This window comes from Chelonia mydas, chromosome 10, assembly GCF_015237465.2.
Source record: "Chelonia mydas isolate rCheMyd1 chromosome 10, rCheMyd1.pri.v2, whole genome shotgun sequence".
Taxonomy (NCBI): Eukaryota; Metazoa; Chordata; order Testudines; family Cheloniidae; genus Chelonia; species Chelonia mydas.
Window position 1 is genome coordinate 83,040,788 of NC_051250.2, and position 21,808 is coordinate 83,062,595.

Below are 21,808 nucleotides of genomic sequence, written 5' to 3' on the forward strand. Positions count from 1 at the left end.
AGCGCTCCTGGCGGGGGGAGCAGCGGGGGGGGGAGGGGGGGCTGGGTGGCACTGCGCCTGGGGAGTACGGCTGGGGCGGGGTGGGGGGGGTCTAGGCGGCGCTGCGCCTGGGGGTGTGTGTGGGGTGCTCCTGGTGTGGGAGGGGGTCCGGGCAGTGCTGTGCCTGGGGAAGGGGGTGGGGGGTCTGGGCCGGGCGGCGCTGTGCCTGGGGGGCATGGCTGGGGTGCGGGGCGCGCGGGGGGGGGGGGGGGGGGGTCCGGGCAACGCTGCGCCTGGGGAAGGGGGGGGGGTCTGGGCCGGGCGGCGCTGCGCCTGGGGGGGGGTGGGGTGCTCCTGGCGCGGGGGGTGTCCGGGCAGTGCTGTGCCTGGGGAAGGGGGCGGGGGGGGTCCAGGTGGCGCTGCGCCTGGGGGGGTGTGGGGTGCTCCTGGTGCGAGGTGGGGGTCTGGGTGGCGCTGTGCCTGGGGAAGGGGGGGGGGGTCTGGGCCGGGCGGCGCTGCGCCTGGGGGGGTGTAGGGTGCTCCTGGTGCGAGGTGGGGGTCCGGGTGGCGCTGTGCCTGGGGAAGGGGGGGGGTCTGGGCCAGGCGGCGCTGCGCCTGGGGGGGTGTAGGGTGCTCCTGGTGCGAGGTGGGGGTCTGGGTGGCGCTGTGCCTGGGGAGCATGGCTGGGGTGGGGGGCTGTAGCCAGACAGCCAGCCCCCCCTCTCAGACCAGCATTGCTGGGAACACCCGGGAGCCAAAACAAAAAACAGGGCACTTAACATAAATTCCAGCACAGCCTTTGAAGCTGTGAGAAGCACAGGTGTGCTGCTACAATGTGCCTCTGGGAACATATACAACGATTAGGCTCACAGCAGGCAGAGGCGCTGTGACAGACATGGCTCTTAGCCCCTACTAAATAGCATGATGCACACACACACCAACATCCTAGGTGGGAAAATATTTACCCTAATAAAAGGAATGTCCGGTAGTCGAAACTTATTGTTTTTCTCCCTTGCAAGTGTGAACCACTCTTGCGAGAGCTGGCGTCGCCCAGACAGACCAGCCCCAATTTGGCATAAGAAAGGAGAAAGAGAATAAAGGAGTACAGAGGTATAAGTAGGGGACCTACAGCACCATGATTTTTGAGTGCTTTTCACTATCTATCTGCTGGTCAGATAAGTGACAGCCTCCCAAGGCTTCTGCAGCTAAGAGGGTCCCTAAGCCTTGTCCCTTATTCGTCTTTCCGCGGAATTGAGTGACCGATCCTGGCTTGGCACCGCTGGAATCGAGAGATGCAAGGAGGGTAAGAAGCACCCACACCTGATCTCCTATCTTTAGTGTACACATATTTTGAAATAGAGCTCTATACTTTGTTTTCTTTTCTTTGGGATTGTGGCTTCAGTTTTGTAACTTGTTTGTGTGTGTAACATCTCTACATTTAAATAAGTAGGCACTAGCAATTTTTAACCACATGATTAAAATCTAGTTTAATAAATTTTGGTAACCATTTGTGCATAAGCCTGACTTGTTTCTCTGGTTTACTGTAAAGCAGCCAACACAATTAAAGAACCTCAGCCGTTTTGGCTATAAAGCCTGGCCACTAGGTGAGAGTACTAAGAGCCTAGCGTTGAGTTGTGCCGCCTCCACGGGGCAAACTCTTGGGGCACCTGTCAGTCAATCCTGGCTGCCCGCTGCGAAGGAGCTCTGAGCTCTAGCAGTTAAAGTCACGGGTGTGGAGAGGCTCTGAGTGCTGCCATTGGGGCACCTGTCAGTCAGTGTTGACTGCCCGCTGCGAAGGAGCTCTGAGCTCTAGCAGTTAAAGTCACGGGTGGTTAGGACCTTGGGGCATCCGTCAGCCTAGCCCGGGCTGCCCGCCGCGAAGGGACAGTGCGTCCTAGCGGTTAAAGTCACGGATGGTATAAACGGGCATAGCTGGCACCTCACCAAACATCCCTGGCCATCGGCTAACAGGGGCGCGCGGGGGGGGGGGGTCCGGGCAGCGCTGCGCCTGGGGGGGTGTGGGGTGCTCCTGGGGTGGGGGTCTGGGTGGCGCTGTGCCTGGGGAAGGGGGGGGGTCTGGGCTGGGCGGCGCTGTGCCTGGGGAGCATGGCTGGGGTGGGGGGCGCGTGGGGGGAGGGTCCGGGCAGCGCTGCGCCTGGGGAAGGGGTCTGGGCCGGGCGGCGCTGCGCCTGGGGAGCATGGCTGGGGTGGGGGGGCGCGCGGTGGGGGGTCCGGGCGGCGCTGCGCCTGGGGAAGGGGGGCCGGGCCGGGCGGGGCGGGGCCCGGGGTGCGCAGGCGCAGGGTCGCGGCTCCCCAGAGGCGTCGCGCGCCCGGTGGGGCCGGTCCCTGCGGGGCTTGGCAGGGGGCGGGGCCATCCGCAGGGGGCGGGGCTACTGGCGGGCCGTTCCCGGCGTGCTCTGCGGCGCGGCCCGGCCCAGGCCCCCCCGCACCGCCATGGGCTCCGAGGCCGCCCGGCTGCTGGAGGCCGCCGACTTCGCAGCCCGGAAGCACAAGCAACAGCGGCGGAAGGACCCCGAGGGGACCCCGTACATCAACCACCCCATCGGTGGGGGGCGGGCCGAAGGGGGGTGTTACTGGGGGGGGAACCGATTGGGCGGGGAGGTTCCGGGGGGAGGGGGGATGAGCCGATAGGGCGGGGGGGTCTGCTGGGGGGAGGGGATGTGTCCTCGGTGGGGGCGAGCCTATCGGGGCGGTTCGAGGGGGAGGGGGGATGAGCCAATAGAGCCGGGGGGAGGGGATGTGTGTTCTGGGGGGGCGAGCCGAGGGGGGGGGGGGAGGGGGGATGCGTGTTCCCGGGGGGGGGGCGAGCCGAGGGGAGGTTCGGGGGGATGAGCCAATAGAGCCGGGGGGAGGGGATGTGTGTTCCGGGGGGGGCAAGCCAAGGGGGGGGGGGAGGGGGGGGGGGGGGAAAGGGGGGAGGGGGGGATGTCCTGTTTCCGCGGGGGGGGGGCAAGCTGGGGGGGGAGGGGGGATGAGCCAATAGAGCTGGGCGGAGGGGATGTGTGTTCTGAGGGGGATTCGGGGGGGAGGAGGGATGTGTGTTCCGGGGGGGGCGAGCCGAGGGGGGGTGTCAGATCCCGGTTGGGCGAGCGGCAGCGAGGCCTCCTCCCCTGCAGAGCAGCCCCCCAGCAAGATGTGCGGGGGCCCCGTGTGTCCTGCCGCCCGCAGCGGGTGCTCTCCGCGCCCTGGGTGGCCTGTCCCGCGGCCTGCGTGACCCCCGCTCCCCGTGTCTCTAGGTGTGGCCAGGATCCTGTCTCGGGAGGCTGGAGTCACGGACATTGTGGTGCTGCAGGTAAATCCCGCACTTGAGGCAGGAGGAGCGGGCTGTAACAAGCCCCTGAGCCCCCCGCCGGGCTCCGGCTTGAAGAGCCAGCCTGCCCCTTGTTTTCATGGACCCCCAACGGCTGCTCAGCTGTCCCCTCTCCCGCAGGCTGCTCTGCTCCATGACACGGTGGAGGACACGGACACCACCTTCTCCGAGATCGAGGAACAGTTTGGGGGGGAGGTGCGGCGGATTGTGGAGGAGGTGACAGACGACAAGATGTTGCCCAAGATGGAGCGGAAGCGCCTGCAGATAGAGCGCGCGCCCCACAGCAGCCGGGGAGCCAGGCTGGTCAAGCTGGCAGACAAGCTGTACAACCTGCGGGACCTGAACCGCAGCACGCCGGCAGGTTAGCACCCTGGGGCTCCCTGCCGCTGGTGGGCTAGCCGTGGGCACGGGAAGCGTTGGAGCAGCCCTCTGCTGCAGTGTCACATCCACTCATGCATTTGGTGTCTGCCTCAGTGTTGGGAGCTCTGGAAAGAGGCAATGTGCCCTATTGCTACAGGAAGCAAATGGGGAGCCGCCTCAAGCTGCAGTAGGAGAGGCAGGGCATTGTCGGGAGCGGAAAGTCCTGGCGCCCGCCCTGGTGTCTGCATGTGCCCACAGACCGGTCCAGCGTCTCTGCGTCCTGATCATGTGGAGAACGGCTCTGTGCTGAGCCCTGTCTTTGGCTGAGTACCGTCTGCCTCCGGAGGTTGTGCAGACCGAGCTGAGCAGAGGGGCAGGTGCTTTGCCCCTCACTGTAAGAATGCCTCCGTCAAAGTAATTGGGATTCTTTCCTTGGCCTGGTACCATGCCCATGGGCCCTAGCTCTTGCAGCCTAGGCTGTGAGTTGGCATGTGCCTCTTGGGGTCGCAGCCTGTCACTACGTGTGTGCTGCTCTGCTTGTATTCGTATGTCTCTGACGCACACGGTGCTCTCTGCCCTAGGCTGGTCTGAGCAGCGGGTCCAGGAGTATTTCCTCTGGGCCTCACAGGTGGTGAAGGGTCTGCGTGAGACCAGCCCAGCGCTGGAGGAGAAGTTGCAGCAACTGTTCAGGGAGCGAGGGCTACCTGAGTGACTGTGCGTGATGCCTGCCACCTGCCAGCAAATGCTGCTAAGGCTTTCAGTTCAACCACTGATGTTAACTACTGACTCCCACAGCAAGACTTCCACAGGCCAATTGCCAACTGCAGGGCTCCCTCAGCCCCTGCCTGGATCAGACGAGCAATCCAGTGATATTTGCATGGACTCCTCTTACAAACCCATTTATTCAGGCACTCCTGCCCCCTGGGCAAGGGAGGGTACAGAGATGGGGGGCCAGATAAACGGCAGCACAGAATGGGACAGGGGATTGAAGCCCAAGCAGTCACCAGCTACAGAATACCCACACTCTCCTGGGGGGCAGAAGCCGCTCTCATTTCCACTGCTTCTCTTCTTCTCCTCCTGCCTCCAGCCCTGAACCTTCCTCTCCAGAGGGAGCAGGGCATATGCTCCTCCCAAAGACCCTCATAAACCTCTCCCTGTGGATCAGCTGAGGAGTGGGAGCAGAGGTAGACAGACCCTTCCCCTCAGCTGGTGTTTCCTGTCCCTAGTACAGGTGGGGTGAGGGCCCGAAGGCTCTGCGGGGGGTCATAGCCTAACTGGGGGTCAGAGTCTAGGCTCTGAGTGCAGCCTGCCCAGCTTGGGGACCCAGCCCAGTGACTGTCTCTAAATAAAAGCCGAGTGCCATGAGCCTGGTGTCTGTGTCCCTCGCTGCGGAGGTCTGGGCAGAGCGTCGGCCTCCGGCCCTGCGGAGCTCTGAGGGGCTGCGGGGAACCAGAGCTGCCAACCCTTGGGCGGAGCAGCTGGACTGCGGCAGGCTTGACTGGGCACCGGTGCGGGCTGGAGGCCGGCTTGGGGGGGCTGCGGACGCCGGGGCCCCGGGTGTGGATGCACACAGCCCCCCCCCACCCCGCCGTGCACCTTCCTGGGCCCCGCCCCCTCCCCGGGCCCTCCGCCCTCGGAGCGCCCTCCCCTCCCCGGGCCCTCCGCCCTTCCCCCCGCTCCCGGAGCGCCGCGCCCCCTCCCCCGGAGAGCCCCTCCCCAGGACCCCAGCCCCCTCCCCAGGGAGCCCCTCCCCGCGCCCCCTCCGCCGGAGAGCCCCTCCCCGCGCCCCCCCCCGGAGAGCTCCGCTCCCCGCCCCGCGCCCCCCAGCCCTGGCGCACGCGGGTCTCGGCCGCCCCTCCGCGGGGCCCGCAGCCGGCACTGGCCGGAGTGGGGGGCGGGCCTGGTCGCCATGGCTCCCGGAACTTCCGGTACGGGCAGTTCCGCCGGAAGCGGAAGCGGGCGCAGGGCTCCGGGAGCGAGGCGCGGTGCCGGTCCAGTGCCCCGGGGGTGGCGGCCGCGGCCGGCCCCGTCCCTCTCGCCGCAGGGGCCGGGCCCACCATGGCCTTCGCCGGCCGCCGCGACGCGCCCGACGGGCCGGACTTCAGCGTGCTCAAGCGGCTGGCCCGAGACCAGCTCATCTACCTGCTGGAGCAGGTCCGGGCCGTGCCCCCCCCATCGCCCCCTCCTGCCCCCCCCGGGCCGGGCCCCCCCCATCGCCGCCTCCTCCGCCCCCCGGGCCGGGCCCCTCCCCATCGCCGCCTCCTCCGCCCCCCCCCCCCGGGGCCCCCCCCCATCGCCGCCCTCCTCCGCCCCCCCCCGGGCCGGGCCCCCCCCATCGCCGCCTCCTCCGCCCCCCCCCCCGGGGCCGGGCCCCCCCATCGCCCCCTCCTGCCCCCCCCGGGGCCGGGCCCCCCCCCATCGCCCCCTCCTCCGCCCCCCCCCGGGGCCGGGCCCCCCCCATCGCCCCCTCCTCCGCCCCCCCCCCGGGGCCGGGCCCCCCCCATCGCCCCCTCCTCCGCCCCCCCCCCCGGGGCCGGGCCCCCCCCATCGCCCCCTTCTCCGCCCCCCCCCCGGGGCCGGGCCCCCCCCCATCGCCCCCTCCTCCGCCCCCGCCCCCGGGGCCGGGCGCCCCCTCCTCCGCCCCCCCCCCCGGGGGCGGGCCCCCCCCCCATCGCCCCCTCCTCCGCCCCCCCCGGGGCCGGGGCCCCCCCATCGCCCCCCCCTCCGCCCCCCCAGGGGCCGGGCCCCCCCCGCCCCCCCATCGCCCCCTCCTCCGCCCCCCCCGGGGGCCAGGCCCCCCCATCGCCCCCTCCTCCGCCCCCCCCCGGGGCCGGGGCCCCCCCCATCGCCCCCTCCTCCGCCCCCCCCCGGGGCCGGGCCCCCCCCCATCGCCCCCTCCTCCGCCCCCCCGGGGGCCGGGCCCCCCCCGCCTCCCCGGGGGCCGGGCCCCCCATCGCCCCCCCTCCGCGCCCCCCCGGGGCCCCCCCTCCACCCCCCCGGGGGCCGGGCCCCCCCTCCGCCCCCCCCGGGGGCCGGGCCCCTCCCATCGCCCCCTCCTCCGCCCCCCCCGGGGCCGGGGGCCCCCGCATCGCCCCCCCCGGGGTCGGGGCCCCCCCCCATCGCCCCCTCCTCCGCCCCCCCCCGGGGCCGGCCCCCCCCATCGCCCCCTCCTCCGCCCCCCTTGGGGACGGCCCCCCCCCATCGCCCCCTCCTCCGCCCCCCCCCGGGGACGGCCCCCCCCATCGCCCCCTCCTCCGCCCCCCCGGGGCCGGGCCCCCCCCATCGCCCCCTCCTCCGCCCCCCTTGGGGACGGCCCCCCCCCATCGCCCCCTCCTCCGCCCCCCCCGGGGACGGCCCCCCCCCCATCGCCGCCTCCTCCGCCCCCCCCGGGCCGGGCCCCCCCATCCCCCTCCTCTTCCGCCTGGGCCGGGCCCCCCCCATCGCCGCCTCCTCCGCCCCCCCCCCGGGGCCGGGCCCCCCCCCCGTCGCCGCCTCCTCCGCCCCCGCCCCCCCGGGGCCGGGCCCCCCCATCGCCGCCTCCTCCGCCCCCCCCCCCCCCGGGGCCCCCCCCATCGCCGCCTCCTCTGCCCCCCCCCCCGGGGCCCCCCCCCATCGCCGCCTCCTCCGCCCCCCCCCGGGCCGGGCCCCCCCCATCGCCGCCTCCTCCGCCCCCCCCGGGGCCGGGCCCCCCCTCCGCCCCTCTTCCACCGCCCCCCCGTCCCTCGTTCCCTCCTCTTCCGCTCCCCCCCCGGGCCCCCCCCATTGCCCTCTTCTTCTGCCCGGCCCGGGCCCCCCGCTCCGCCCCCCCGGGGCTGGCCCCCCCCCCCCGTCCCTCGTTCCCCTCTCTTCCGCCTGCCCGGGCCGGGCCCCGGCAAGCCGGAGGAGGTGCTGCTTCCTGGCCAGACGCGCTCTCCCGGCAGGCGGAGGAGGCCCCGGCCCGTGGAGGGTCTCTCCGGTCCTGCCCCAGAACAGCTGCAGGGCATTGAGCCCGAGATGTTCCCTGGGAAGGCAGCTGGATGCAGCGACCTTTGCTAGTGGGGGAGTCTTGGGCGCTCCCGCCGGGGTAGCTGCACTTGTGGGGAGCGCGGAGCTGGCAGGCAGGGGAGCTACAGCTCGTGGGGAGAGAGGTCTCTGGGACAGCCTGTTCCAAGGCTCTGCTAATGCCTGGGGCTGGGCTTTTCGCTGCGGGGCGCTGTGCCCGACACCCATACTGCTCTGTTTGTTCCTCCCCCAGCTCCCCGGGAAGAAGGACCTGTTCATTGAGGCAGATCTGATGAGCCCCCTGGACCGAATCGCCAATGTCTCCATTCTCAAGGTACCCGCAGCTGCACCCTGGCCAGGGCAGTACTAAACCAAGGCGTCGCTTTCGGGCACTGGGTGGGAGGGAGGGTAGCTGGCTGGGGGCCACGGGCAGCTGTTCAAGTGGCTTTGCAAATGCAGTGACTTCAACCTTGTCCACATTCGTCCACGTTTGCTAGCCCTGTTCACGGAACTGTATTTCTCTGCACAGGGAGGCCCAGAACTAAATCAACAGCAATTTTGAGGGCCGCAGGTCAGGTCTGAGACATGTTGGCAGAGCTGTGTGTAGGGAGTTTCCTGTATTAGCCCATAGTGGAAATCTCTTGTTCCACATCCTTATGTCTTCAGTGCCGTGTGTGGTGATCGCTTCACATGCTGCATCACCAGGTCGCTGCCCTGATGAGCAGGCAGCTGTGGGGCGCTGACACACAGGAGGGCGATCTGGCTTTGTGCAGCAGCTGGCGGCCTGTGAAGGGGGCTTCTGGAATCAGCTTCTACAGTCTGTGCGGGGTTTGTAAGTTAACGCTCGACTCCCCTCCCATTTCTGTTTCTAGCAACATGAAGTGGACAAGCTGTACAAAGTGGAGAACAAACCCATCGTTAGCACTAGTGACCAGTGAGTCTCTTACCTGACCCCCGTGGCTCTGTGTGGGTCACTCCTGGAGCCTGCCCAGCTGCAGCTGTACTCTGTACCTCCCCAGGCTTGACCAGAGATGCTGCAAGTTGCCCTGCCCTCTGCCCAGGGGTCTGCCTCTCAGCAGTGCTGTGTCAGGCTCATGCCCTCTCCCAGCAGCTTCTTCTCTGTGCCCTTTCAGCCTGGGCCATGACTCTGAGTGAGATCAAGGGTGTGGGCTTGGTGCTGGCTGTCAGCACTGCAGGGGAGTGAGTGCTGAGAGGCTGCTGTGGGACTTGGGAGCAGGGATGTATTTGGGGGTTTGGTCATGTGACAAGCAGAGCTCAGGCAGCTAGTCTGGGGGGCTGTGTTCCCATCTCCTACTTTCAGCTCAGGAAGCTGCCTGCCTCACTGCGCCTGCTTTCACTGTGTGTGTCTGGCTTACCAGGGAGGGTCCCAGCATGGCATTCATGGGCGGGAGGAGGGGAAGGCTCCAGAAGTGTCGGGTCCTATTTCCTGTGCATGTCTTGTGTCCCTCCCCACCTCCCAGTTGGTGAGTCTCTGTCTGCCTCACTCCAGGTTGTGCTTCTTAGTCCGGCCCCGGATCACAAACATGAAGTACGTTGCTGGTGAGTGGGAACTGTTGCTTGCAATGCAGATATCAGTGGTTACTTATATAGGGCAAGTAGTATGGGTTGGCTTCTGGGTAGGACTGGCTAGCAGACTCCACTGTCAGGTGCCGGGGATATTGGCGATAGTGTGAGGGGGATGGTTACTGTCCTGGATCGTCAGGCTCTGGGTAATCGTTGTGTGGGGGTGAAGTTGGTGTTCTGGTTAGCTGGTGCTGGGCAATTCCAAGAGGTGAGTGCTAGCATCTGGGGATAGGGTGACTTGGATCTCAGGGCCAGAGGCTGAGTGCACACCCGGAAGTCTGCTGTCTTGTCCGGCTGGTGTGTCACATGCCCTGTGAGATCACAGGGCCTCAGGCTTGTCTACACAAGAGACCTTGCGCTGGTTTAACCCTAGTTTTTTAGTGGCTCTAGTTAACCAGAGTCTTGTGTCTGTAGATATTGTCAATGCTGACAAGGCAACAGGGAGGAGCCGGAAGTACAAGATTATCTTCAGCCCCCAGAAGGTCAGTGTGGCTGTCCTTTCCGTGCTAGGCACCAGCCCAAGCTTCCTCTTCTGGGAGTGGTTGGGAACTGGGGCTAATTTACTAATCCTGACAGAGCCTTGAACCCAGAGGAACTGCAATAACCTCAGGCCCCTGCTCTCCTGCCCACCCAGCCTTCCCCCCTTCCTTCACACCTGGCCTGTGTCCGACCCCCCTCCCCCCCTTCCTTCACACCTGGCCTGTGTCCGACCCCCCTCCCCCCCTTCCTTCACACCTGGCCTGTGTCCGACCCCCCTCCCCATTCCCTCACCCCCTGCTCACCCAACCTTCACCATTCTTCACACCTGGCCTGTGTCCAACCCCCTCCTCATCTCCCACATGCAACCTTTCCTTCCTCCTTCATGCCTGCCACATATCCAGTTCCCTCCTGCCCCCACTATCCTGCCCACCCAGCTTTCCCTTCCCAACAGAGTCAGAATAATCAGTTCCCAGTTTCCTGTCCAGAAGTTTGACACCAAAACCAAATGTTGCCATGTCTGGAAAGGAGCGGCTAAGAGGGCCAGCCCGATGCACTGCCATGGAACCCTTGGTCACGCCCCATTGACCACGGTGCGGGAGCTGCCTGGGCACTAACCAGCCTCTTCCTCTCTTGCAGTTTTACACCTGTGAGCTGGTGCTGGAGGAGGAGGGAATCTATGGTGGTGAGTGGGGAAGGTGATGTGACAGGCACTGTGGAACCTCAAGGGGACGTTGTTCAGCCCATTGCCTAGATCCAGCTTTTTGGGGAAGCTCAGACGGTAGAACACAAGGGCTTGTCCCCTGTGGAGTAGGCATCCATGTGTTGTCTTGGCCCAGGGCGTGGGGAAGGGAATGCAAATTACAGAGCTCCTGAAAATCCCCCGATGGAGACACAGGGGAGGGGTACATAAACCCCACCATTGATGGGAGAGAGGCTGGGCCTATGGGGAGAAGGAGGGGAAGGGGCAGTATGGCTGGCAGGGCCTGTGTGTTCAAGCCCTCGGGCCATCTCTACAGCAGGTCCTGGGACTACATTGTCTCTGCTCTCTTCTGTCCCCACCTCAGATGTGACCTGTGACGAGTGGGCCTTCTACCTGCTCCCCCTGGATGATGACCTCCTCAGCATGGAGCTGCCTGAGTTCTTCCGGGACTACTTCCTGGTCAGTGGCACAGTTCCCTGGGAAATCATCCCTGCAGCATCACAGCAAAGCCATCGGGAGAGCGAGCCAGGGTCGGGGCAGGACTTTCAAAGCTGTGCACACCCCTCCCCTCCCCCATGCCCCTCACCTGTTGCCCCACCCCCAGCCTGATGGGCTGGCCTCTGCAGACTGCCAGTGCTGTGCTGGTTTGGGAGATGCTGGCAGGTGTCCACTGGGCTGAACGGATTCTGGTGCCTCTGTCAGCACCTTGGAGACCTGAGAGCCTTGAGACTGCACCTTGGGCAAGGTCCATGTCCCTATTTAGATACTGCGGAGGACTCCTGGGGGCCCAGCTTGCCCCGGCCGGGGGTTCCTGGGGAGTGAGTGTTTGCTGACAGTTGCTCTTGTGGGCCCTGCAGGAAGGGGATCAGCGCTGGATCAGCGCGGTCGCTCGAGCTCTGCAGTTGCTGAACTCCCTCTTTGGGCCTTTCACTCACACGTATGGGATTGGCAGGTGTGCCAAGGTACGAGAGCTGCACGATTGGGAGGCTTGGCCTGGTGGGGTCCCCTGCTCTGGGGACAGGGCTGGTTGCTGGAAGTGGGAGCCCTTTCATTTGAATCCCTTCAGGGATGTGGGGACTTGTACGAATATGGGGGGCAGGCATACAAACATCCCACCTGTGAGTTTCCAGGTGGGGCCAGTGAAATAGGGGCTCCCCCCCGCGGAGTGACTGCTGGTTGTTATAAATGTGTCCAGCAGGGAGCATTGCATGGAGGGGGGCCAGCGAAAAGCCTGCCCCCTATCAAGGGAGGAGTGAGGGGGAATTGGTCTGCTGACGTGATTGAGGGGGACCCAGCCACCCGCTCCTGGCCCCAGGGCTCGCAGCTTTCGTTCTTGCTGGCAGGCTGTCCTGGCCTGTTCTCTGTGGCGGGGGCTTGCTGATCTGCTCCCAGCTCCTGTAGTGTGTGGGGACCCTGGCCCTGGGGCCGGCTGGCCCCCATGGTAGGGCTGGCATATATGGGCACTGACATGCTGCCTCCCCTCCCTCCCAGATGGTCTATGAGGTGTGGCGAGAGCTGGTGGAGGAGAGCGAGGGTGACAGCCAAGCCAGGAGGCCTGAGATCAGCCATGTCTTCCTCATGGATAGAGGTAGGGGGTGGTCTGGTCGCAGGCGTGGGCTGCTGCTGTGGGCCGGTGACTGGCAGGGGGCTGGGGGGGTCTAGGGGCTGGCTTTGGGGGGAGGGTCAGTGGGTTCTTTTTAGGAGCTGCTGAGGGGCTTGTTCTTGGGCTTGAGGTAGTGAGCTGGGGGCAGCCAACACTGGCGGAGGGGCCCAGCATGTGCCCCTGTGCTTCTCGTTGTAGATGTGGATTACGTCACAGCGCTCTGCTCCCAGGTGGTGTATGAGGGCCTGGTGGATGACACATTTCGTATTAAATGTGGTAAGTTGTGGGTGGCTGACAGAAATGGCAGCGGGGCTGGGCAAGGGGGCCCTGCCTGGGGCGTGGGGGTGTGATTGCAGGGAGAGGAGAGCACCTACAGATCTCTGTCCCAGTCCATCCTCCTCAGCAGCTCCCCAGTGTGTGGAAGGGGGCCAGGGAGGCTGGGATGGGGGTGGGGGGGGGGCTACCTAATGTTGGCCATTGCGGATGGCCTCCCAAGCCCTTTGACGGGGCGTGGGGGTTGGCACGTGAGCGGTGTCGTGCTCTGGGGCAATTCCTTTGGCAGCTTTGCTCGCTGCCTGTGTCCCCTCTGGGCACAGCCAGGATGCTCCATGCGAAGCGGCAGGACGCATGGCGCATGTCAGACCAGTGGCCCACCTTGCAGGTGCCTGTCTCCAGTGGGGCTGTTGCAGATGCCTCTGCGGGAGGCGTAAGCCAGCATTACGGGGTGGGCACAGCGCAGGCGCCAAGGACCCCGTCCCCAGGCAGTAGATGCGTGGATTCCCCTCGGAGCGCAGAGAGCACCCAGCTCTGGGGTTGCTGAGTGTGGCTGATAGCCCAGGCTGCATCCTGCTGGCTGTGTGGGTGGTTAATGGAACAGCCCGTCCCGGGGCACTGGGAGCGCCGCGGGGCAGTGGACTGGGCACTGTAACTGTTCCCGCTGCTCTCGGCAGGGAGCGTGGACTTCGGGCCAGACGTCACCTCCTCTGACAGGAGCTTCAAAGTGCTGCTCAATGCCCAGGACAAGGTGAGCCCAGCTGATCTGCCCAGCTTGCGCCCCGCCCACTGGGGCCCTGCTAACCCGGCGAGTGCCAGCCTGGTGGGCAGAGTAGCACTGGGGGTAGTTGGATTGATCGTGGTATGGTGGGGAGGCAGAGCCCACTCCAGAGATGGTAGAAATGGGGCTTTGATACCAGCTCCTTTGCCCTGTAGAACCGCAGTCCCCAGCATCCTGGCATCCGCCCTGTGGGGGCTGATCCATTCTGGATGCCCATATGGAGCCCCAGCCTGTGGCCTTCAGAAGCCCAGTTGCTGGGGGTTTTTTGACTGCCCTCCTGGCTGTAGGTGCAGCCTGGTGCCGCCCCTTCCCCGCCCCCTTAGCCACAGCACCCTTTCTGTGCTCTCTGAATGCTTGGCTACTGGCGTGTCTGTGCCTGGCATGGGGGCTCTCTCTTAGGAATCCCATGCCAGGCCCTGGCCAGGCGGCTGACCCCATTGTGACTGTCCTGGTGCAGGTGTTCAGCGAGATCCGGAATGAGCACTTCTCCAACGTCTTCGGCTTCCTGAGTCAGAAGGCGCGGAACCTGCAGACGCAGTATGACGTGAGTGTGACAGGGTCGCCCTGGGCATGGCCCTGAGGGGCACCCTGCCCCGGAGCAGCCCCATCAGCTGCCGAGGGCTTCACGCATCCTGGGCTGGGCCCTTTGCTCCCCACCCTGGCTCTCCCTCACCCTGTTGGGGGTGGGGAGGAGCCCTCCCTTCCCTTCCCTTCGGCCCAGTGCTCAGACACACTCTCCTCCTGCAGCGACGTCGCGGGATGGACATCAAGCAAATGAAGAACTTTGTCTCCCAGGAGCTGAAGGGGTTAAAGCAGGAGCACCGCCTGCTGAGCCTGCGTAGGTACCTGTGGGTGGTGGGGGAAATGGAGGGTGCCTGAGGACATCTGCCCTAATGCCAGGGCGGGCTGGCAAGTGGTGCACACTACCCCAGCCAGGCTAGAGGCTGCTGGCCTGTGAGGGCATCTCCCTCTATGCCCTCTGGCAGCCCCGTCCCCAGCTATGTGGGCCCAGGCTGCATGGAGAGTACGTGGCCCCAGGGGTCTTGTGCAGAGACCCCGCACTGATTTCCTCTGTCTGGGGCTTGCAGATATTGGTGCCTGCGAGTCCATCATGAAGAAGAAAACCAAGCAGGATTTCCAGGAGCTGCTAAAGACTGAGCACTGTGAGTGTCACCTGCCAGCACAGCCTGGGCTCCACCACCACCTGCGGGTGGTTGCCCTTCCCCTCCCTGGCCACAAGCACTCCAGACGGCCACTGTCAGAGATGGGTGCTTGTGCTCTGGGGCTGGTGGGACCTGAAACCTGAAGTGTTAAACGTGCTTCTCCAGCCTGGGGGCAGGGCATGCAGCGTGCTCCCTTTCCCCAAGGGGCTTAGTGGGGAACACCAGGCATTGCCCTCTGGAGCTGAGCAGCACCATGCACCTCCCAGAGCTGGCAGAGTGGAGCGGGCGGTCACTGGGCAGTGGGGACAGAGCTCGGAATGGTCCTGATTCCCAGGCTCTTCCTCCTCATCCCAGGAGGCTGGCAATCCCCAGGCCTAGGGCTCCTGCAGGCTCCGGCCGGGCAGTGCAGCCCAGGACTCACTCTGAGGGTGCAGGTGACTGTTTCCCTTCCCCCCCTTAGCTCTCCTGGAGGGGTTTGACATCCGCGAGAGCACCAGCTACATAGAAGAGCACATCGACCGGCAGGTGAGTCCTGCGCCGGGCGGGGACGGGCTGGGCTGGCCACTCGCTCACCCTTCCCAATTTCTGTGCAGGTCTCCCCCAGCGAGAGTCTGCGCTTAATGTGCCTCCTGTCGGTCACGGAAAATGGTGAGCTTCTCGCTGGAGAAGGGGGGCAGCAGTAGGGGGATGTGGTTATGGGGCTTTTCACTCAGCTCTCCCTGTGTGTTAAACCTCCACAGGGCTGATCCCTAAGGATTATCGCTCCCTGAAAACCCAGTACCTCCAGGTGAGTGGGGGGGACGGATGGACAGGGGAGCGTGTGTGTGTGGTGGGGAGGGAGTGCCTGCGTGGGGGGGAAGGTGATACTGGGGGGAGCGCGCGGGGGGGGAGGGGCTGGAATGTGCCAACAGGGAAGTGTGCGGTAACGCTTCTCCTGCATGTTCTCCTCTCCTGTGTTGCTGGAAAGCTCTGGCCCGGCCCCTGGGCCCAAGAGCCAGGGAGGCTGTTGGAGTTTGGGTACTGGGCCACTTTGTCCCAGGTCTGACTACCAGCTCCATGCTCCTCACGGGGTGCTTGTTTGCATGTTGTGTTCATGCTGTCCTTGCTGTGCCATCACCTCAGGCTGCATCGGGCCCGACCCCCTCTCCAGGACACCGAGTGCCCACCCGCCCCGGGGCACTGTGCGCTGGTCTGGCAGACTGCTCCGTTCTCCAGGCTGGGGTTCTGAGCTGTGCCCACCCGCCCCGGGGCACTGTGCACTGGTCTGGCAGACTGCTCCGTTCTCCAGGCTGGGGTTCTGAGCTGTGCCCACCCGCCCCGGGGCACTGTGCGCTGGTCTGGCAGACTGCTCCAGGCTGGGGTTCTGAGCTGTGCCCACCCGCCCCGGGGCACTGTGCACTGGTCTGGCAGACTGCTCCATTCTCCAGGCTGGGGTTCTGAGCTGTGCCCACCCGCCCCGGGGCACTGTGCGCTGGTCTGGCAGACTGCTCCAGGCTGGGGTTCTGAGCTGTGCCCACCCGCCCCGGGGCACTGTGCGCTGGTCTGGCAGACTGCTCCATTCTCCAGGCTGGGGTTCTGAGCTGTGCCCACCCGCCCCGGGGCACTGTGCGCTGGTCTGGCAGACTGCTCCAGGCTGGGGTTCTGAGCTGTGCCCACCCGCCCCGGGGCACTGTGCGCTGGTCTGGCAGACTGCTCCAGGCTGGGGTTCTGAGCTGTGCCCACCCGCCCCGGGGCACTGTGCGCTGGTCTGGCAGACTGCTCCAGGCTGGGGTTCTGAGCTGTGCCCTCCCACCCCGGGGCACTGTGCACTGGTCTGGCAGACTGCTCCATTCTCCAGGCTGGGGTTCTGAGCTGTGCCCACCCGCCCCGGGGCACTGTGCGCTGGTCTGGCAGACTGCTCCGTTCTCCAGGGTGGGCACAGCTCAGAACCCCAGCCGCCCCAGGGCACTGTGCGCTGGTCTGGCAGACTGCTCCGTTCTCCAGGCTGGGGTTCTGTCCTGTGCCCACCCAGCCTGGGTGCCAGAGTTCTGGCCTGACCCCCCCATATCCCCTTGCCACTCAGAGTTACGGGCCTGAGCACCTGCTGACCTTTCATAACCTCAAGCGCATCGGGCTGCTGACGGAGCAGGCCCCAGGGGAGACCCTGACCGCTGTGGAGAGCAAAGTCAGCAAGCTGGTGACCGACCGAGCAGCAGGTATGGGGCAGTTCTGAGTGCCGAGCCCTGCCTGCCTCTTAGCTGCGGGAGGATCTTGGGGCACTTCCCCGTGCTCTCCGCTCCCAGAGCTGCAGAGGAGTGCTCACTATGTCTACCCGGGTTATGCTCTAGCCTCTACCAGCTCAGGCTGGGCAGGGAGGGAGCTGGCTCTGCTCTGGAGTGGGAGGCTGGGGGGGAGAGTGGGGAGACCCTGCAGGTTTGAGCAGGTCACCTCTCAGCCCCAGGGGAAATAAAACTCGCTCCCTGTATCTTCTGCCCCGTAGCAGCGCTCCCTGTGGGCAGACCTCACGCCAGCTCTTGCCAGCCAGAGAGAATCTACTGAGCCAGGTGAGCTGGTGGGGGATCCTGGGGGTCTTGCTCAAAACCACTTCTTTGCCTTGTTTTCCAGGGAAACTCACGGACGCTTTTAATTCTCTGGCCAGGAAGAGCAATTTCCGAGGCTTAAGCAAGAAGCTGGGCTTGGTAGGTCCCCTCCGGAGCTGCTGGCTGGGCTGCCCTCCCACGGCACTGTTGCTAGGATGGGTGTGTAACATCGCTGGCTCTAGATGTCCTTGGCTGCCCTCTTCTGGCCCTGGCTGTGGCCATCCCTGTGCAGGGCAGCAGGGGAGCCCGAGAGAGTTACCCTTGGGCTCCGGGTAGCAATGGTGGCTCGGTCCCTTCCTCCCTTCCAGGGTTAAGGGAGGCTGTGGCCTTCCACCCTGCTGTGGACCTGCGCGCCTTCCCCCCCCATCCCGCAATCCAGGCAGTGTGATGCCATGTGCAGGGGCCATGTCCCTGGAAGATGCAAAGGCCCCTGTGTAGCGGAGTGGGTCAGTGTGAACACACTGTGCCTGCACTCCAGGAGCTGGCCTGGCTTCCCATGGGCTTCTGGAGAGAATTCCAGGCTGCAGTTGTAGTCTGGAAAGGGCCTGTGTGGTTAGGGCTTTTGCTCGTCCCATGCCCTGTCAGTGGCTGAGAGCAGCAGAGAGGCGTGTCCTGGTGGTCCCTGGCAATGGAACTCGCACCTTCCGGCTGGCTGCCAGGGCCCAAGTTTGCTGCATTGACAGCAGTGCGAGGCTCGCCTGCTTGGCACTGGATCTTCGCTAGCTGGCTGGGGACTGTCCTGCCCAGAGCAGCCAGGTCAGTGTCTCATGTATTTGTGCACCCCAAAGGGTGCACCCATGGGTGCTCCAGACCAGAGCCTCTGCTCCCAGAGGGCACCGATAGCTCGCTCACTGTTGGGGGGTGTAACGTGCCTGTCTCTGCAGATCCCCCGTGTTGATGGCGAATACAACCTGAAGGTGCCCCGAGATATGGCCTATGTCTTCAGCGGGGCCTACGTCCCCCTGAGCTGCAAGATCATTGAACAGGTGAGTCTGTCTGTGCGCACCCCACCCCGGGGGACAAGAGCTGCCCATGCTGTGCGGTGCGGGGAACTCCTGTCGCTTGTCACATGGCGTTCCATCTTCCTTGGCAGCAGTCAGGTTTGTGCAAGTGTCTCCTGCTCTGTGGTGCCCTTGTGGGTCCGGCTATGCTGCCCTGCAGATCCCCCTGCTGGGTAGGCCACAGGTGCCTGCCTCCTTGGGACTGCGGCCCCCTGGCTGGGGCTGGATGGGCTAGAAATGTCTCTAACCTGCTCCTGGAGAGGTGAGGCACCGGAGTGCCTGCCTGCTCGTCCTGTGCCCTTTATTCCTCCCCTGGGCTGGCAGCTGATCTCTTGCTCTGCTCTGGGCCTAAGTCGCTCCCATTGCCACATGGTGCTCTTCTGCTTCCCCTGCCCTTGGCAGACTGTCCCCTACGCATCTCCTTTCAGGTGCTGGAGCGCAAGGGCTGGCTGGGCCTGGAGGAGGTGGTGCGCCTGCTGAATGGCAATGAGTTTGCTCCTACAGGTAATACCTGCTCCTGGGATCGCTGCCGGGGGGGACTTGGGGAGCTGTTCCACTTCATCCTCTGCTCCTTCCAGAGCCGGTCACAGAGGAGAATCCTGCCTGGGAGGTGCAGCGTGTCATCCTAGCAGTCTTCCTGGGAGGCTGCACCTTTTCTGAGATCTCTGCTCTCCGATTCCTGGGGAAGGAGAAAGGTACCAGCCAGGACACTGGGTTACTGTCTCCTCCACTGCTGGGGAGGAAGGATCGGGCAGCCAGAAACTGCCCATCTCCCTCTCTGAAAGAGACCCAGAGTATAACCCCTGGGCACAGACTCAGTGAGTTAGCACTGTGCCATTGGCTACTGAAACCAGACCTGCTGCTGCCACAGAGGCTAATTCTCAGGCTGTGGCATGGTAAAGTGGGGAGGTTAAAGCCTTGGACCATCCCCCCAGTCTTCCTGCCTTGTGTCCATGTGCAGAGGGGTACAGACCTCTCTTATGGTGCAAGTGGGGCCATGCACAATTGTTAGGGAAGGACCCATCACATGCCTTTGGCCTGGGCAGATGCCTGCTCTGGGCGCCTCCAGCGTCTCCCTGCCTGGAGGAGTCTACACCCCGTTCCCCCACCCCGCTCACAGCAGCACTCTGAGCATCTCCCCCTGTACTTGGCATAGTGATGCTGCTTCTGTTGAGTGGTGGCAGTGCCAGGCGCTAGCAGGGGTTCAGGGGCAGCCTGGCAGCCCCACTTCTCTCTGCCCTTTGGTCTCATCCATTTTCCTTTCATCTCTTTGGATTTCTCAGGATACAAGTTTATATTCCTGACGACAGCCATCGCAAGCAGCGCCCGGCTGATGGACGCCATGTTAGAGGCGAAGGTGTGAGGCAAGGGTGAGCTGCGGCCCTGGCAGAGCAGCTTGTGCCAGCCAGGGTCACACTCCACAGTGGAGACTGCCCAGGCACTGCACATGCAATACTGGAGCGTTACACATCAGCAGCCGGAGCAGGGCAGACACGGAGCCCATCCTGCCATGAGCCTTTCCTTGGGCTTCCCGAAGCCTGCAGATCGGGGTTTAAATGGATGAAGAGACCTTCAGTGGGTGGGGGGACGTGTTTCTGGGGAAGCTAGAGGAGGGAAGAAGCTGTTGTTTCTCCAATCCTAGACCCAGGGTGTTTGAGTCTCTGTCATGCTTCAGGCCCCTGGGGCCACTGTCCAGGCAAGTCCCTGGGCTTGGTGTATTGGTGCTTCCACCATTGGGACAGTGGCTTGTTACAGGATCTCACTGGCCTTTTGGGTTTTGTGCCCTGGCTCCCACCCTTGGCTGCCTTCTCGTCCTTGGACAGATGTCAGTACTTGGGGCCATGGGTGAAGCCATGGGCCATTCCAGGCTGTTAGCAGCACTGCCTTCTTCCACTGCTCTGAGGCCTGTTCACCTGGAGAAGTTAACTAGGCAGGGGGGAGCTGGCTTCTACTCCAGTGAAAATTAATTTCATTGTTACCTGAATTTTGAGTGCTATGTTCATTCACTTCACAGAACAGCCTACCTGTTCTGGCACCAAACACAACCCGCTCTAGTCTGGATTGAGGGACCAAGCAGGGGGAAAGGAGTGGACCAGCAGGGGTGCTGTGGGGTAGACTGGAGGTGCAGTAGCAGAGGGGTGTGGGTGGAGTTGGGGCTGGGATTTGAATAGCATAGGATTGCACTGGCAGAAATGTGTAATAGTGGTACGTTGATCTGTACCATATAAAATATATTTGGGCAGCCTTTAGCACTTGTCTTTATCTAACCACAGGGCAGGGAGGTGGGAACAGGCTAGTCTCTGTCTCTGGTCTCTAATGGGCTGTGGTTCTTATCCCTGGGGCTGCTTATTGCCCCTTGTGTATATTTCTAAGACGGTCTGGTATCCTCTTGCATGGAGCCTTTGAAGCAGCTGTTGGAAGGTCCCCCAGCTGGAATTCTCTGCAGTTCCAGTCAGAATGGGCTACATAATGCTTAGCCCTACCGTGAGTGCAGGGACTGGACTAGGTGACTCCAGCTCCCTTCCCTTCCTGTGATTCCCAGCTGGAGAGTGGGTGGACTTACTGCTGCAGTGAGTAGGGGAGAAGCTAGAGTGAGAGCTAACTTAGAGTGGGGGAGTGGAGGGAGGGCTGTTAAACCTGCGTTTAGCCTTGAGGGGAGCACCCCAGCCCTGCTGCTCCAGGCCTCAGGGAGTGCTGGGGGGGGGGGGGGGGTTGTGTGTGTGCTATGGGCAGATGGCAGACAGGGGCCGAGCTGGCACTAAGGTGCGGGGCAGTCCTGGCTGTGTAGTAGGGTTGCCAGCTGTCTGGTTTTCGACCGGTTGAAAAGGGACCCTGGTGTTGATCAGGCTGTTAAAAGTCCGGTTGGTGGTGGAGCAGGGCTAAGGCAGGCTTGTTTGCCTCCCCTGGCTGTATGCAGCTCCTGGAAGTGGCCAGGGGCCATCAAGGAAGCTCCCTATGCTGCCCCTGCCCCAAGTGTTTGCGCCGCAGCTGCTTCTGAGAGCAGAGCCAGGGTGTCTGCCTTAGCCCTGCTGCGCGGGAGCTGCCTGAGGTCAGTGTTGCCCAGCTGGAGCCCCACCCCAGGTCGGAATTCCCTCCTGCGCTCTAACTCCTTCCCAGACCCACCACCTGCACCCCAGCCCTGAGCTCCCTTCCAGAACCTGTTCCCACCCCCCCTTCCCCAGGCCTGAGCCCCTTCCAGCCCTCTCAGCCCCAGCCCAGAGCCCCCTTCTCCACCCCAACCCCTCATCCCTGACCTGAGCCCCCTCCAAACCCCTCAGCCCAGAGCCCCCTCTAAACCCCTCAGCCCAGAGCCTCCTCCTCCACCCCCAACTCCTCATCCCTGTCCTGAGCCCCCTCCCCCATTCCAAACCCCCCTGACCTGAGCCCCCTCCTGCACCCCAACCCCTCATCCCTGGCCCTACCCCTCAGCCCCAGCCCAGAGCCCCCTCCTCCACCCCCAACTCCTCATCCCTGACCTGAGCCCCCTCCAAACCCCTCAGCCCAGAGCCCCCTCCTGCACCCCCTACCCCTGAGCCCCCTCTAAACCCCTCAGCCCAGAGCCTCCTCCTCCACCCCCAACTCCTCATCCCTGTCCTGAGCCCCCTCCCCCATTCCAAACCTCCCTGACCTGAGCCCCCTCCTGCACCCCAACCCCTCAGCCCCAGCCCAGAGCCCCCTCCTCCACCCCCAACTCCTCATCCCTGACCTGAGCCCCCTCCAAACCCCTCAGCCCAGAGCCCCCTCCTGCACCCCCTACCGCTGAGCCCCCTCTAAACCCCTCAGCCCAGAGCCCCCTCTTCCACCCCCAACTCCTCATCCCTGACCTGAGCCCCCCTCCCCCATTCCAAACCCCCCTGACCTGAGCCCCCTCCTGCACCCCAACCCCTCAGCCCCAGCCCAGAGCCCCCTCCTCCACCCGCAACTCCTCATCCCTGACCTGAGCCCCCTCCAAACCCCTCAGCCCAGAGCCCCCTCCTGCACCCCCTACCGCTG

The 21,808-nt window shown here is 64.6% G+C and overlaps 2 protein-coding genes across 6 annotated transcripts; both read left to right on the top strand.

The window, feature by feature from the left end:
• The first annotated feature begins 2,360 nt into the window (after positions 1–2,360).
• HDDC3 (HD domain containing 3) lies at positions 2,361–5,035 on the top strand. Its single transcript, XM_037911467.2, has 4 exons — positions 2,361–2,545; positions 3,237–3,292; positions 3,431–3,671; positions 4,252–5,035. The coding sequence occupies exons 1-4, from the start codon at positions 2,434–2,436 to the stop codon at positions 4,380–4,382; spliced, it is 540 nt and encodes a 179-aa protein (XP_037767395.1). The 5' UTR covers positions 2,361–2,433; the 3' UTR covers positions 4,383–5,035.
• A 453-nt stretch (positions 5,036–5,488) lies between these two features.
• On the top strand, positions 5,489–20,064 carry VPS33B (VPS33B late endosome and lysosome associated). 5 transcript variants are annotated; one of them, XM_043523613.1, is made up of 23 exons: positions 5,489–5,598; positions 7,905–7,985; positions 8,524–8,585; positions 9,162–9,211; positions 9,650–9,717; positions 10,352–10,397; positions 10,780–10,874; positions 11,273–11,377; positions 11,907–12,003; positions 12,217–12,294; positions 12,969–13,042; positions 13,530–13,616; positions 13,820–13,910; positions 14,161–14,235; positions 14,696–14,760; positions 14,829–14,883; positions 14,976–15,022; positions 16,298–16,430; positions 16,840–16,913; positions 17,699–17,800; positions 18,244–18,319; positions 18,394–18,510; positions 19,099–20,064. In XM_043523613.1, exons 2-23 carry the CDS (start codon positions 7,944–7,946, stop codon positions 19,176–19,178), a joined length of 1,719 nt encoding a protein of 572 aa, XP_043379548.1. In that variant the 5' UTR covers positions 5,489–5,598; positions 7,905–7,943; the 3' UTR covers positions 19,179–20,064. The 5 variants fall into 5 exon arrangements, with proteins under 5 accessions (XP_043379548.1, XP_037766862.1, XP_043379547.1 ...); XM_037910934.2 differs by having other exon boundaries at positions 5,597–5,824; XM_043523612.1 differs by lacking the exon at positions 5,489–5,598 and adding an exon at positions 5,609–5,824 and having other exon boundaries at positions 16,840–16,973.
• Positions 20,065–21,808: the final 1,744 nt, after the last annotated feature.